Below are 16,722 nucleotides of genomic sequence, written 5' to 3' on the forward strand. Positions count from 1 at the left end.
GAATGCTTATGCGTTTCCAACTAATCCTATAAAATAGTAAGCACAAGGACGTTAACAGCTTCGAAATTGTATGGAAATCTCGAATAAATGTCTACAATACATTTTAGTGAAAGTTTAATTAACAGGGAAATTAAATAAAAAATAGTTCTATAGTCTTGTCGATTGTTTTAGTGGAAACATACATTGCAAGTATTTCGACAGTATAACTTAAGAGCCTTTTAATATATTAAACGTACTTTATATACTTATTCGAGGTATTCATTCAATTGTTTCGATGCATTATTCATTTTAATTTGAGATTTTGGATTTTTTGATTGATCGATGAGTATCTCTGGTGAAAACAGTGGTATAAATAAATGTATGAAGCGTATAAAAGCATGGAAAATAAGATATGTTTTAGAAAAAATCATATGAAGGATATCATAAAGTAAGAATATATTATTGTGACAGTATCATTGTGACTTTTTTAACCTTTTCAGAAACTTTATGCTATAAAGCTAAACAAATTTTCTATAAAACTCGATGTTCCTCCCTTGACGTTTCACTTATTACTGAATTCATACCAACACTTTACGATACTACTGCAGGTATCGAATTTCAATAAACCAGACTGAGTTCGGTTTGACAAAGAGCATCGAAGTCATGTTATAAGCTTTTGTTCCTCGGTAAAAGAACCAACTAAAAACAACAAGTTCGCATCTCGCTTGAAAGCGCGCCTTATTATTTCGCTCGACGATCGGTCGTGCCATTTCGTAGAAATAATGTTTTAAACAAGCTTGTCTCAAATAATTAAATACGAGCAAATTTGTCTGTGACTATGTTCGAACGAATCACGAAGAAACTTATTAATCCCCGCAAATGAGAAAACTTTGTTTAGGAGCGATTCTTTAAATTAATTGCCAACCAGTCGGTGCAAAGGTTGCAATGGCTGTCAATTATTCCGTGAGGTACGGCAAAATTACGTGTCGTCGTTGCGAGCTATCCGATTCGATCAGAGCTCGATTCAAAGTCGAATCGCAATGAGAGTTCTTCGTTCGTTAACCATCCTCACGTAATATCCTCCATGTTATTCTAGTGACATAATTATCCCGTTCAACCGCCAAGCGCCAAGGGGCGATTTTAGTTTGCCGAATCGGACGTATGATAGACTCACATCTTATTCTTGGAATAAACTTCATCGTACATTTCGCAGCTTGTGGAGGAGCTGTGAGTTGCCAACTCATCGAGAGTTGAAAATTGCACGTGACAGCAACAACGTTTGGCAAGGAATACTGGCATAAAGGTCACTTTGCCTATCCCGATAAGTAACGTTCAAAGAGAAAATATAAACTGATAATGTGACGAACTGTAATTAAAATCCGGCATCTATTGCGTTTTTAAAGTTTAAATTATTTCATAATAAAGTTTCATAATAAAATTTGGATTGTTTTATAATAAATAAAATAGAAAGAAGTAGATTTACGGACAAATAGTGCAAAAATATGGCATAAAAATCCTAGACAGATATTAGGTCACTATTGCTTGGTTCTGATAGGAGTACGAATAAAGATAGATCTCATTCTCAATGGCTTTCCTCTCTTCCAACATTCTTTTTATTTCCTTCCTTTCCTGCCTTTTCTTCTTTTTCTTCCTCCCTTTTTTGGAATACGAAGAATGAAAAGGCTTTGTTCTGTGTAACTTTTGAATAGAGATCGATTTCTATTGTAAATTCTATTTAAGAATATAGATTTCAGTGCGGAGGGAATTCGAATTGAAGCTCGAAGAGATCCGGCGACTTATCGACTTATCGCTTTGACAAGCAAATTCTACCGGTTTTCTGGACACATTTGATGTTGATTACTAGACTTTCCTCCAAACACAAGAACAGACAAATTGAAACGTATTGACGAAGAAGGAAGAGGCAGATGTGTGCAGAGGTTCGTGGAACTTCCTAGTTTGGAGGAACAAGAATTGCAAGTGGTTTGAGGAACAGAAAGGATATATAGGAACACAGAGGATGGAGAGCTGCAAAATTATTCTCACTCGCGGTCCTTTAGAATTTCCCACTAGTTTCCATCAAACGATCCGCAATTATCAACCGAAAAGGCTTTAGAACCACGACAAGAACCGCTTTCGATCCCACGGAGGATTTAATTCGCTTGCATTCCTGAGAAACTGCCACCGAAGCAGAAAGATTCGCTCCCTATCGATTGTATTATGGGAACGTGACACTATATTCAAAATGTTTACTTTAAAATTATATAATCTTTCTTAAAGCTTCTAAAGTTTCTGACAAACTCATTCTACTTATTACGAGCTCCAGAATGGGACGCGTTAACAACAACACACCGTCTGTCAATAAAAACAAACAACCTAGTTTGAATTCATTATACGGATTTTTTGGATTCTATAGGGTCCATACATATTCGTAGAATTTTACATTGCATAGGATTTGGATTTCACAGCATCTACAAGAATGCATAGAATTCCATACTTCATAGGATGTAGATTTTATAGAATGCAAAAAGTTAGACCTCTGTTCTCCTAGCCAATCTTTATCAAGGTAACGCAAATTACTTTCGAATTGCAAATTGATGAAAACGCAAATTGACTTCCAGTCGATGAATAAAAAAACTAACAGGAATCAATCTACAATCGATAAGGTGGTTCAGAAATTTTAGTTAATAGTGCAGGTAGAAACAAAGAACCAATTTTTAACGACATTACGTCACTATCGCATGGCGTTCTTTATAAGCAATCCACCCTAAGCTTCCCAAACATTTTTAAAATATCGTTATGCTTTAATACGGCATTAGAGTAGCAAGGCAGCTTCAATACAAAAAAAAAAGAAAAAAAAAAACGATGCATCGAAATAGATATTGAAGACATATACATATTCAAGAACACGGTATTAAAGTATAAAGGCGTAGCAAGCCTAATTTAGTGTCGTTTTATAACACTCTCGATCAGAATAAGTGGCAGATCGTTTTCACACGCGACGCAAGTCGAACCATAGCTGGTGTTATCCAAAATGATCTTGTATGAATTCGCTGTCGTACACAGCAACGTCTAACGAGCTAGTTCGTTGATTAGATTTGTAATTAGTTACAAATAGCTTATTTGTCGCTGGCGGCGTAGAACTGAGAGGAAGTCAAGAAAACGAGAATATTCGTGAGCCTTATGAAGACGAGGAGACACGATAGTCTCTGAGAGAGACACCGGAACTAAAGAGCTGAAGGTAATACGTAGAACCAACGCCAGGTGAGCTCTACCAGTACAAAGGATAGATCCGGGAACAAATTGTACAGATGTTTGTGCGTGCACGCTGATGCACACTATTAATTCGGTTAATAGTATAAGGGTAATACTGCTGTCATGCGTTGCGCGTCAGTTGATGCATTTCCTCGCTGATTCATAGAATGATATGATTTCGACAATGTGATAAGATGTGTTTGGAATATGAAATTCAGAAATGATATTTTGCTGAGCGCGTTACGACGAGAAAATGATATGGTGGGTCCTTTATTACTTACTCTTACATTATTATGAAGTATATTGTACGATTGCAATAAATACATAATAATGAGACGCAGTAGATTTTGAGGTGTTGCGGACGATATAGTGATGGTGTGCTGAAATCACAATATTAACTCAATAATATTAACTTAATATGTCCTTTTAAGAAATAAAAATTTGTTTTCAAAGCCGAATGGCACCACAGTGGCGGTATTTAAAACTAGTCTTCAAGTTCAAATCGCAAATAATATTTATTGCTTCGACTATTTAGTAATGGCACTAGAAAAATATGCCGATCACAAAGAGCTAATATAGTAACAGATCAAATAGAAATGGATATTAGGAGTGAAAAAATGTTCATGAAAGAGTTATCGTTTGCGATTTAGAATCACAAAGGAATTCACGTAGCATAAATACATATTGCGATCTATATTACGTATACGTTTATGATCCTTACGTTATCCTGGATCGAGTGCATTTCTCCGTCGCGTAAAATATGATCAATTCACAAAGAGTATCGACGAATTTCCGCATGAAATTCGATGTTTTGAACCAGCAACCTTCATAACCTCGAAAGCTTCGACAATGGGATTCCCTTCGGTACTGGTTTACCGAAGGGAAACGCAACTAATTTCCTGGTAAGCGAAGTGAAACTGATCGAAAACGACGTTCAACGAACGGGTAAATAACGGAATTGAACGGAGGTGATCGAATTTGTTCCTCTTTCCGCGGCAGAGAAAAGAAGAGAAATTGGAAAGCGTTCAACGACTCGATTCTTCGATGCTCGCGATCGACATTTTACGGTTAAAAAAATGTCACCTGCGTTTTTCGTGGTGCAATTTGATTCCTCGTCCCATCATGCCCAACGATACGAGATATCGTGAAATAAAAGTGAAATACGTAGAGTACTCCTACATAGACGGACGCTAAAAATACAACCTTAAAAAAATGTCCATAAAAAGTGCTTGAAAGCCTTCTCTGAAAATATAATTATTCTTTCAAACATAATACTTGTTCAGATATCTTTTTGGAAAAACATTTCACTTCATTTTATTAATAAAATGAATCCTAAGCATTTATTTTATATCATCGGATCCATTATATTGCATTACAATTCCGGTTTAATAAAGATAGATCATATCTATAGAGCTTAATTTGAATTTCAACTTCCATTCCAACATTTCACGAGGATTAGTAAATACAAATTACGTGTGATACTGCCATATTATTTTATCGGAGTAGTAAATTACAGCACTGAACAATTGACATTCGTTTAAGTAGCTATTAAAACTCATGAGGAAAGTGCTTCGACTTCATCAAATAATTACTTAAACAAATAATCAAAGAACGATAGAAAAAGAGACTAACGCGTTTAGAAAATTTGGAAGCTTAGCTTTGACGCGCTTCTTTCTTTGCGATATAGAACGTGTGAGTAATAGATAATTCTCAAGCAGAGCGATTAGTCGTTTTAACGAAAAATTAACGAAAATTGGCATAAAGCTCGCGAAAATGCCTGTTTGTCGATTGAAGGGACATGCTCCGATTGTCATAACATTGATTCTGCTCACGTTTATCGGATTATGTGGTCCGCATGGCAGACAGGACGAAAAAGGAGCTACACACATAGTACATGGATTCACTTCGCCGATTCTGCGAACACGTTTTACAACACCGGTTATTTAATTACTAAAACGCTAGCGTGGCAACTCTCTCCGGACGCACAAAAATCTACAATAAAGACAGCTTCGTTTATTGTCATTCTATTAACCGTTTCACGAAAACTGTCTCGCGATCTAGGGAATATAATAGCCGGTCATTTATCCCGGTTCCCGTCGACAACGTCGTTCCGGTATATCACTTTAATCTCAAAAGCGATCCTATAATATTTCCACCTTGTGCACTGCGTTAATTCTATGCTTTCGCTATTCATTCACTCATCATGAAACCATGTTTTCCTGGTTTATTTCGCGTGTCAACGAAATACGAACGAAGGACGAATATACATTTATCTACGAATGGGATAATTTCGTGACAAGATAATCGCCGCTATAGCGGAAGAATCATGTTGCATTTGCAACCGCTAAACAAAATTGAGCTCTTAAATTGAAAATAGTAAATAGACTGGGGATGTTCGTGCATTTATGAGGAATTTAAAGACGCTAGAATAATAATTATAATAAATATTTAGTGAAACAAATTTTTAGATTCCATTCCTTCAGTTATATTCGTAAAAATATGAATTTATATAAGTATCCACAAAATTAGCTCGTTTATATTGCGCAGTTAAGATGTCGATATAATCAGTAGAATGTAACATAATGGAATTATCTTGTCAAAGCGATAGCAATAGGTAATGTATTCAACTTTTATATTTATTTGTTATTAATAATATTATTTATGGAAAGCTTCTGTGTACAAAATTTATCATTACAAATTATATCTAACATTTGAAATGTTTCTTATTTTCGAGACTAACGAAACGAACCGGACCAGGTAAGAAAGAGTTGAGGTTCGTTATGAAAATTTCTTGCACCAAACTGTGAATTGTTCTTAAAAGATAATAAAATTAATAAAAAGTATTAATAAAAAAGATACGAGCGGGAAATGAACTTAAACGATGTTTGCGCTGGCGAGATATTTCGAAGGGAAAGGGAAATACGAGATGCCTTTAATTCTCAGCGTAGGAATAATTTCGCTTGGCTGGTGGACGTTAATATTTGTCTCTCGTCGCTTCGCTACCTCTTCACCAAAGGGAGGGACTACAGTCTCCTCGTTGACATTTTTCTCCAGGGATAGAGTAGGAAAATGGTGCATACAATTCGTCCACGGCTGTATGAAGAGCGATAACACGTTACTAATTCATTTTTAATCCTTGGCACTTTGTGCGGACCGTTTACTCCGTGCCATAGTGTTACGAACAAAGACCAGCTACGTTTTATACCTTACGCAATTCTACCAAGCTCCCTTCTCATTTTAGATCTTTCTTTCTTGAGATAGTATTTCGTTATAATTACGTTCAACTGTGTTCAAAATTTATCTTGAAAATTATTCAAAATTATTTTAATAAAACTTTAATTAATTCTAATTTGCGAATATCCAGAAAGGAACTAATTCATTCTACTACTATCGTAGACTCAAAAATTCCACGAATATTATCACCTTTACAGCAAACGAATAAAGGAAATATTAGCAATCATAGTTCGTAATCCGCGATTTGTATCTGGCTGAACAACGATACCATACTCACTGCAGTTATAGTAGAATGTTAATCATAACTCTGAAATATCAAACTTTGTTGAAAAATGTATCACATCGCGTCCTGGCGATATCCGGTTTCACAAATAAAAATTACATTGCGTGGAACTTTTTGTCCCGTTGTAACACGATCAGAGTTAATTTCACGTAAAGTGCACGATTGCTATATTGGTATGAATTAATGCTATTAGCGAAGCAACACAAGTTAGCTGGAAACAAACGATATTCTATTTAATCGAACACGGAAGAAATACTTCCTATTCTGTGCGATTTCCACTTACGCAAATTACTCTCGCGAGAGACATTCGAAATGATTACTATCAGAAAATCACAATCCAAACCTCCTTCTCCCAACAGAATCCGCGACGTTGACGACAAACAGAGAAGCGTGCGTATTAGCTCTCAAAGATAGTGGCACTCACTTGGAGAATGCACAGACGGTAATTCATTCAAAGGAGCAGAATATCAGCGGGCATTAGCTGTTCGATCGTGAATATGCACCATCTACGTGCTGGCAATTTAGCCAGACTGCTGATAGGCAGACCTGTAGAAGATGAGGTCGCGGTAGTCATCTTCTATCCACTTTCTGAGCGGCACGTCGGTTCGTGTAACTTGTCGGAAACCGTTGTAAAGGGAATCTGATCGTGTTGGATACGCTTGTTCTCGCAGAAAATCGTTTCGTGGTGCGCGACACGATTGTCCTTGTGTATTGTGCAAATGGTTTCGTGTACGGTGCCAAATAAAACTACCCATCGATTCGTCTTTCTAATCGATGGATCTTTTACTGAGGCGGAAATTTCGTTTGAAATTGTAGGGACAAAGGCCGAGGGAAATCCTGTTTTTGCATCGATACTCCCTTGTTATATTGAGGAGAGATAATAATTTAAATTCAGTATTTTTAGAAAAAATTGTAAATATTTGTTAACGATTGCTTTTTAACACTAGAATTATATAATTCCGTTTCAAATGATATACAAATAAAGAAACACACGTGAGCGCATCACAGAACGAAATAATTAAATAATTAACATAAAAATTAACCATTTACTACATTTTTTACTGAAGTTTTTGAAATTTTAGTACCACAGCACTTAATTGATACTTATTTTATACAATTTTATCAACTCTCTCTACTTTTCGTTTTGGTAAATAATCAGCTCATATTATTATATATTTACTTATTTACTTATAATTCTCAATGAGAATTGACTGTAAAATTCATCCAAATAAAAGAAAAAATATTATTATATATTATCATATATTTTGTACGTGTTTAACGTTCACTTCGTTACAAGTAACATTATATCTTTCATAAACGTAAAGACAAAGGGTTTAGAACCTTTCCTTTTCTAGTTCTGGTGTTAAATTTCGAACGAACACGTGATGGTAAATAAGTTATTCTTTCCAGTTTCGCACAATTTTTAACGATCGTTTATCGCGTTACGGGCTGTCCTCAAACGTGAAATATCCGGTGAAAGGTGTCGCACAGTGCGTACCTGAACCACCGATCCCGCATCTTGACATCAATTACCGGTGCATAGTGCGTACCTATGTTTGTTAATGTGCTTTACGTGTACGTTACATTTGTAGCCGACTATTAATTATAACTGTCATTGTCAAAATTCAATTCGCATATTGTAGCGGCGGTATGATACACGGAACAGACCCTAGTCGGTCGGAATTGCAGTTTCTATGCGACACTAACGAGCCGCATTAGGCCGTGCTCTGAGAGTGATCGATCGCGAAGTGATGCACCGAAATGAGAAGAGAGTGGCGCGCGCGTTGCATTGCAAATCGCAATCAGCAGCAGCAATCGGTACCGTTAAAGTGAAAAGAGAAATAGGGAAAAAGATGAGAGAGACACGTACACAGAGGGATAGATAGAGAGCTACGAGTGCATCTACGTTTTGGCCCGCGTAGAATGGGAAGAAACGAAGTCGAGTAATTCCACTAATGTTCCTGTTAGGATCACATCTACGGCTGGCCACGACCCAGATGCGTTTCTGGCATTCTCTTAAACGCAATAATGCATTTCCTGACCGAACTGATGCGGTCGAATCCTTGCATCTCTCATAATGCTGCCATTGTCGAACGAAGAAAGGAAATGCAGCCTGTCGAAATAGACGTGAATTAACGATTCTGTCCTGTTCCTCTCTCCCATGTTCGCCGTAAATTTTCCATCTCCTGGTCCGTGGATCATTACCGAGTCGAAGCTACCGTTCCGCCGTTGAAAGTGATTTCGTCGCCATCGGGTTTGAGACTGAGAATACATCGTAAAATGAAAATATGTGTAATCGCGTTACGACTTACGGCTGTTTGAAGTGTGCCCGCATGCTCGCTATATTGTTCAATAACAGATCGGAAATTAGACTTCTTATAATGCAAATTTTGAAGGTTTTAAAAGTAAAAGAAATCTCAATGAGTTTGCCTATTAATATAATAATTGGGCCGGGATTAATTCTAATTGTTTACATGGAACGTAATACATTATTTCGATCGCTCAACGACATTTGCTTGTTCATGTTGTCCATTGCTGTTTATCGGACAAATAAATAAGGATCGTCGGGAAAAGTTGACGAAAGAAGTTCCGAAGGTTCCTTCGAACGAATGTCAAAGCGATGGAAACAAACTGTTCTTGTTGTTCCTATGTTATTATACGAAATTGTAATCCTTTCAAAAAGTTGTTTCCGTTGCTTTCCTTCGGCGGTGAACAAAGAAAATACTCGCGAACGATTATGTATGGTCCCGTGCCGCTTGGAAAACATGCGAGTAGAAGCTGAAGGATCACTTCTGTAAATTGCGACTCTTGAAACAACAAGCAACCGAGGAAAACAACCATTATCGTTGAAATATTCCATTCGAGTTGAAGCAATTGGCTCGGAACAAAGAATATTAAAAATTCATTATGGTTTGTTCGGTACTTTTCGAGTCATTATTTTAAATTGCTATTTCATCAGAAATTCCAGAATCTGATAATATAAACTATTACAAATTTTCTTCATTCTATCTCCACTCTTTGATACTAAGAATCTCTATTTAGGTTCATAATTAGTGTTCATATAGGTATAGGTATGCAGCAGGTACTACTCTATACGAGTATACTATAGTTATACAGTACTGTTGGCATGTGGATTACGATTAATTTGATGTGCCAGCAAAACGTACATAAGTACAGGCAATTAGTGGGATTTCGCTGTAGAACTTTAACGCGGCGTTTTGTTCCTTTCCTCTCCAAGCGGTTTCTCAACCTCTAAATTTCCCGCAGTTTCCGGCTTAATTTATATCGCTCGTTAACCGTATACCGGTATGTGGAGAAAAATGCACGGCGAATACGTGACTGTAAAACAAAACGAACAAGAACGGGCGTATAACACGACAAAGAAAACAGATTTGTTTGGAAGGGAAGATAGGAGGAAGCAAAAGGAGAAATAAACGCAAGGAAGCTAAGGCAGCCGGAAGAAAATTTCATAATAAAGCGACTTTACCTCGAGTACGTTGCTGTTTCAGATTAAAATTTCTTGTTGCGTGTACTGGTTCTTCTCTTTCGAGTTTAATGAGATCCGGGATAACATTATTCTGTCGGTACGCCAGCTGTTGCTTGCAAATTAAGCTTCAAGCAATTTCATATTTCCGAACGAGAACCTTTGTCTTCATTTTATTTTATTTCTTTTTCGAATTTTATTTTTAATTATCGTTATTATCCAAGAGTATTGGTAGAGTATTCGGTCTCGTCTTTAAGTAAGGCAATTAACCGAAGCTTTAATTTGTTCGCAGTAAACGAATAATAACAATAATTATACAGTATAAATGACGACTAGCTTCCGAAAACATAAATCTAAACTATAAAAACGGTAAGGATTTTTCAAATTATAACAGCCGTTAAAATTAAAAGGAAGATTGGATAAGATAATCCCACAAAACACGATGTTTTCTCAATGTATTGCTGGTGTTTAAGTAGTCGCAACAATTCCCTAATTCATTTCGCCTGGACATTTCCACTTTTCGAAGGAAATCCGTTATAGAAATATAGAGACGAACGTGTGCGCCCGGTCTGGCGCTGATAAAGATAAAAAGATGATTAAAAAAGATGATGCATTTTATGAGGGTCGGTTCAAATCGTTGTAAATATATCTTATGCAGAAAGATGAGAGATATTCGCGTTAATGTGCGCATGGAAAGCTTCTTCTTTCTCTCTTTCTCTGTCTGTTATTTCCGTTTTTTTTAAACTTCTCTTCGGTGCACGAAATGGTTTCCTTTCGTAGCCGGTGTAAATTAACATCGGACCTGCTTTTGGCGTCCACTACTTTTCGTTTCCTTTTTTTCTTCCTCTGCCATTCCTCTCGTAGGCGAATCAGGATAACGAGGTTTCCACCTGTGAACCCCGTTTTCATTCGCTAAGTACTCCACGCCAGCTCGTTATCGAATGATACCGAATAATAAATAATTAAAAACAGATGGTATGCCGAGCTACGCGTTCGTTATCGCTTGAAATTGCGGACTTTTCAAAAGACCGGCTCGTAATTCGCGCGTAACAATCGAATCGTGCCTGCGCCGCGACTCGATAATTGATTTTCGAATATTCCAGACTTGTGCGAATAAATGACTCGTTAGTTAATCAATTTTCGGTACTAATACGCGAGACTCGGTTATAATTCCACCTAATCTAATTTTACGTGATAGCGTCGAAACGTACGACCGCTTTATTTTGCCAAATTAGCCATATTTTAATGTCACGTTGATTAACACCAATCGAAATTTCGAGTAACTCGTCATAACTCTTCCATATGCTGAAATTGAGGATTTAATAACATCTAGTTTTCCACGATTTTAAAGCACTCCACTGTAATTCTCCGGTAATGCAGAAGCTTTTTTGTTATGTTTATCAAAACTTTTCGATCGAAGTTTCCTAGGATACCGTTGATTAAACATCTTAGCTTCTTGTTCTAATTTTACTGCCGAAAGTTTACAGCGTTTCTTCATTGGCTTTCCACGCCGATGCATGGTTTCAATGATGAATTTTGTTGAAAGGAACTCGCAAAGTAACCTAGACGTCGGCAATCGATATTTCGGATCAAATTTTATGAATCCGCAAAACATAAAATTAAATATATATTATTACTTGATGACATGATTAACGAGACCTTCGACTTTTTCTCGATATCCAGTCGGCAAAGATAAAAGCAATTCCTTTTTTCTCAGCGCACCACAAATATTCTAACTCACGGAACTTCCAGCCTCGATCCTCCGCCCTTCCTCTTTCCCTTTTCTTTTTATTCGTCTCTTGCCCATAGTCTCGCGAGGAAAGTCGGCTCTCACAGGCAGATAATAAACTGGAAACAATACGACAAGCGACGTTCCTGCGCGACACGAACATGCTTTCAGCTTTAAAGCGCGATACCACCGAGTCGCCACTCGCCCTGCCGCGAAGAATACTATTTCATAACTGGGTCGAGTAAGTAGATGGACCATGAATACATGCTGGATACCGGATAAAAGGGTGCGTCGAAAAAGGGACGATTCGAGTAGAACGGCTTCCCAGTTTCTTTTTACTTCCTTTAAAATCGTTGAAAAGGAAATTACAGTTCGACTGATGGTCAACATCTCCTACTCTCCAGTGGAGATTCGTTATAAACCGTAAGTTCCAATGTTCGATCGAATTAAAAAATTTACTACGTATATTATTGCGTTGTTCTCTGAAGCAGACAGAATGTTATATTCGAAATATCGTATAATTCTCGTATTCGAATGAGACAATTATCTCCCTGCCAGGCCAATTATTTCCAGATGTACAGCGAATTAACTTCCCCTAATTGATATTCGACGAACATTTGCCGCAAATTACGTATATTTCTGTCATGAACGAGGACGCGGCCGCCTCTGCCGAACTTTGCTTGGTTGATCTTTAATGCGAATTCGTCTCGGTAATACAATGCTATTCACACGTTAGCGTCGGAAACGGAGGTAAGAGAATGGTTATCTATGAAACAGATGCTCTCCTGTTGCCAGAGAAACAATGGGGATGCTTGACAAAGACGGCAACAAACTCGACAACTCGTAGCGTCACGATGTAGCAGTGTCCAACAGATGAGGAACACCGATAAAATACGATTCGTTGGGGAACACTTTGACGTGTAACGCTTTTATAGCGCGTCAATAATGCCTGAAAACCAACCTGACTCGTTCATCTTTGTTCCATAGAAACAATACGAATTCCTAACGTCATTAGGAATGAATTTATTAAAGTCTGAAAAAATCACTTTTGTTTTAAAATCTCATTTATAAATATCATAAATTGAAGTGATTTTAAGATTTTTTGCATTTCTGATTAAATGAATTAAACACAATGAAATAATAATAATATCTTAACTATCGAACAATCACTTCAACGTTCTCTTCGAATGGAACAAATTTAGAAGAAGAAACTCAAGTTCAGGTAGCCATTTCTTTCAATGTATTAGAGTAACGCGATAGAATGGGCAATGGGCATACTACGTATACATGTGAAGGAAAGAAAGGCAAGGGGAGAAAGAAGGTTACGCGACGTTTTGCGTAACGTTATTAATAATTGAGTTTGAAACTCCTATTTTCAGCAAAATTGAACCAACGCGACGCAGCGTTTCCGTGGAGGAAAGCCACTCTACGAGCGACTTTTTTTATAGGCAAATAAAAGTTCTGTCTTTCTTTGTTCCTCTACGCCATCCATGTAAACGACCTACTTTGATTTTGGTTACCCGTAGCACACACGGGACGGAAGCCCCGCTGCGCTGCGCCTCGTAAATTCGAAAACTTCTTCCGAGTATCCGGCCTGCTAACGTTCTTCGATTCTTTAACAATATGACCCTGGCATATTGCAAAAGTAGCGGTGAACTTCTTAAAGTGTTCCCCGGGAAATCATAATCGTTCTTCCGAACTACGGCATGAGATTAGGATGAAGCATTACGGGCGGCGGACAGATTATCAGCGTTATTTTTCACAGAGGTCGGAAACTGCAAAAGATCGTGGCAAATATTTAACGTATAAAAACCTTCATAACATTAAAACAAGTGCAAGTTATGCTTATCCATTATTTCATTCTATATCCGTTTAATCTCAATTTCATAGGCAGCAAAGAAACCGCGTCCATAGAAAAACGGCATGCCTGATAAAAATTAAATAAAGCTTGCGAGATAGATATTTTTTCCGATCTGTTCGATCAAAACAAATTTTTATATAATTTCGTACATAACCTCGGAGAAGTATTCGAATACTTGTGAACGCCTTTTATAAATATAATGTGTGTTATAAATATTTTGAAATTTTATTGGCGATGTAATGGGACCCGACTATCAGGATTATATAATACAGATAACATATATACCTGAAGGTGTACGATGATAAGTATTCAAATACTTTCGTGAACTACTGTAGGTATGTACGTACAACATGCACGATATTTAAAACTCTCTCAAGAACATTCATAAATATTAAAAAAAGTGAGAAAAAGAAGAAAAGAATTTGCAAGGAATTCATTCGAAACTACGTAAAGGCTATCGTTGGAAGCAGACATCGAGAGACGAACGAATACTACCTTCTTTCGCTTGCACGAATCCGTGCACCTCGCAGTAACTTCCGGCGGAACCGACGGCGCCAGGCGTGTCCAAAGTGAACAGTGTATTTGCCGACGAGCTGACCGCATCGTCGGGGGTCTGCAGTAGACTGGTAGTCTGCGACAGTGTGCGTTGCTGGTGATGGGAATGATGATGGAGATGATGGTGTTGCTGTTGCTGCTGCAGCTGTTGTTGTTGTTGTTGCTGTTGCTGGGCCGCCAGGATCTCTTCGTGCCGACATTTCGAGCAACGACGCATCTCCGAGCGGACACGCAACAGCCAGACCATGCCGAACAGTGCCATAGCAATCTCAAGTCCCGGTGACCTCGATGGGTGCTTCATGCTCGCTGAGTCAAGGTCATCGAGGCTCCAGTAGCCAACGCGATGCATAGCACTGAAATCTTTGCGAACGACGTCTCCTTTTCTTTCCTAACCGCGACTACACAGCTTGATCGCTGGAATGATTGTTGCTTCTCTAGATACGTAACGTGGTTTTTACCCTGTTTAGACTTTTAATTGTCTTTTCTTTTCTTTTTTTTCTTTTTTTCTAGGTAAATTCGGATTTTTATTTGGAAGTTCGTTTTAAAGACACGCAAGGTTGTTTTTTTGAGTAATGTTGTTCAGAAAATTTAATTAAGTTTGGAAAGTTTTAGCTAGGCAGTTTGGTTTTCTTTTCAGCTATTTTGTTCCCTCGATTATACTTTGTGGATTTGTGTTTAATAAAGATTTTGTTTGTATATGTTCTCAAATTTGAAATATTTTTTACATCATTGACATCACGCTTTTCACGTCATTTCTTGTGAATTTAGATAACAATATTATCAGAATTTATGTTTCTTACTTCGTTCCTTTTCGAAAGGAACCTCCCCGCTGGTTCCTTCTTCAGGCATGAATTCCTCCGCCTATACAACCGATCGTTCGATTCCAATTTTTAGTTCGTCACAGTTGCGCTCGCATCGAGATTTGTCTCGCCGTTAATGGAACCTATCCGCCATAAATTCTTCGTCGATCTACCTCCATTCTTCTTTGGATTACCCAAGTATTGAAGTAATCCTACTTCACCTCCATTTCAACAAGCTGGCTGATGTGCTTCATCGATTCGATTCCTAACCGGTCGCTTCAGCAAGTGCGAACACGGTCATTCCTCGAATTCGTTCAAATCGGAGATCCCGTGTGTCAAATCCTCCGGCTGCTTTCCACATCTTTCACTGACAGTGGGAACGCGCGACATTCGTCAGGATTATGATTTTGGCGGCAAGTTCGGAACGTGCGAACTGCGAATTACGAACTACCAAAGAACGCGCCGTTGCTACAGTTGCGCTTTACGCCGATAGGACGAACAAAAAAAAATTCATAGAATTTTTCAGACACTCGTTTCCATACAGTGATTCAACATTCTCGAGGCTACATGACAAAATGGAAGGCACGATTGTTGGGAACGTAACGATCGACGACTTCAGGAATATCCAGATTTCTTCAGAATGTTTCTTCTCGTATGTTTTAATTTCCCACGATCACACCGCGTTCGTTAACATTTCAACGACGTAGCAAAAAAATTGTTAGGCCAGTCGAGGACGACGTATCCGCGTGATACTTTGTGATTAACATTAATGGCCAATGAAACCTCGATCGCAGTCAGTGATACTGCACGAGTCACTTTGTCGTTTCCTGGTAAATGATTACGGCTAATGAAGCCAGCTTATGGACATACTGCCAGTTACTGTTGGTCCCGATGAACGACACACTTAGAAAAGTAGAAAAGATTCGTTCGTGATCCACGCTGACTATGGAACACTCTCGTGAAAGTTTTTAGCAAGCAAGCCGGGAGAAGTATCGTCGTTGCTCCATTCACCAACTTTTCCATTTGCCCTATCGCTGCGGAGCAAGTTGCAACGAGCTGGGCTGGCCAACACCGTTCGTGTCTCCCAGCCGTTTCAACTTCTGCGTCTGTTTTCTCGCCGCGATTCTCTGTGGTCCATCGAACTGCGCGAGGCTGACGTCTTTCCGAATGCAGCCCTCTGGAACGAGGACCCGCTCCCATTGAGGCGGCACTTCCGGCCAGCGTGTTCGTTTCACTTGCTACGCACGGCTGAATCGGCTCCTTTCGGGTACACAGAGTTGGATCTTGATTCTCGATGATAACGTGGTTTCACTGAACGCTACAAACCGTTTCCAAGAAGCTTTAGCTCCACGTCGAAGTTACTGGACGGGAAGGTTCGATAAGTGTCCGGGATTTCTTTTATCCGAATAACCAGACCTTGTCGATCCCACGCTTTTTCCTCTTTCTTACATTGAATTCTATTACGGGGCTTCAGAAGCGTCCCTTTCTTACGCTGGCCTGCAAAAGTTATACGAACGATGCCACCAAGCCTGGACGAGATTCTAC

The 16,722-nt window shown here is 38.4% G+C and overlaps 1 protein-coding gene across 17 annotated transcripts in view; it reads right to left on the bottom strand.

Moving 5' to 3' along the window:
* LOC100643982 (disks large 1 tumor suppressor protein) overlaps positions 1-16,722 on the bottom strand; it is a 542,862-nt gene that overhangs the window by 268,871 nt on the left and 257,269 nt on the right. For 12 of the 17 annotated variants that reach the window (XM_048410864.1, XM_048410865.1, XM_048410880.1 and 9 more), the window contains exon 3: positions 14,318-16,674. The exons of the other annotated variants lie outside the window; for them this stretch is intronic. In XM_048410864.1, coding sequence (XP_048266821.1) covers positions 14,318-14,726 — 409 coding nt within the window. In that variant the 5' untranslated portion in view covers positions 14,727-16,674. The remainder of the gene's footprint in view (positions 1-14,317; positions 16,675-16,722) is intronic. 17 annotated transcript variants of the gene reach the window in all.

This window comes from Bombus terrestris, chromosome 12 (genome assembly GCF_910591885.1).
Source record: "Bombus terrestris chromosome 12, iyBomTerr1.2, whole genome shotgun sequence".
NCBI classification, from domain to species: Eukaryota; Metazoa; Arthropoda; class Insecta; order Hymenoptera; family Apidae; genus Bombus; species Bombus terrestris.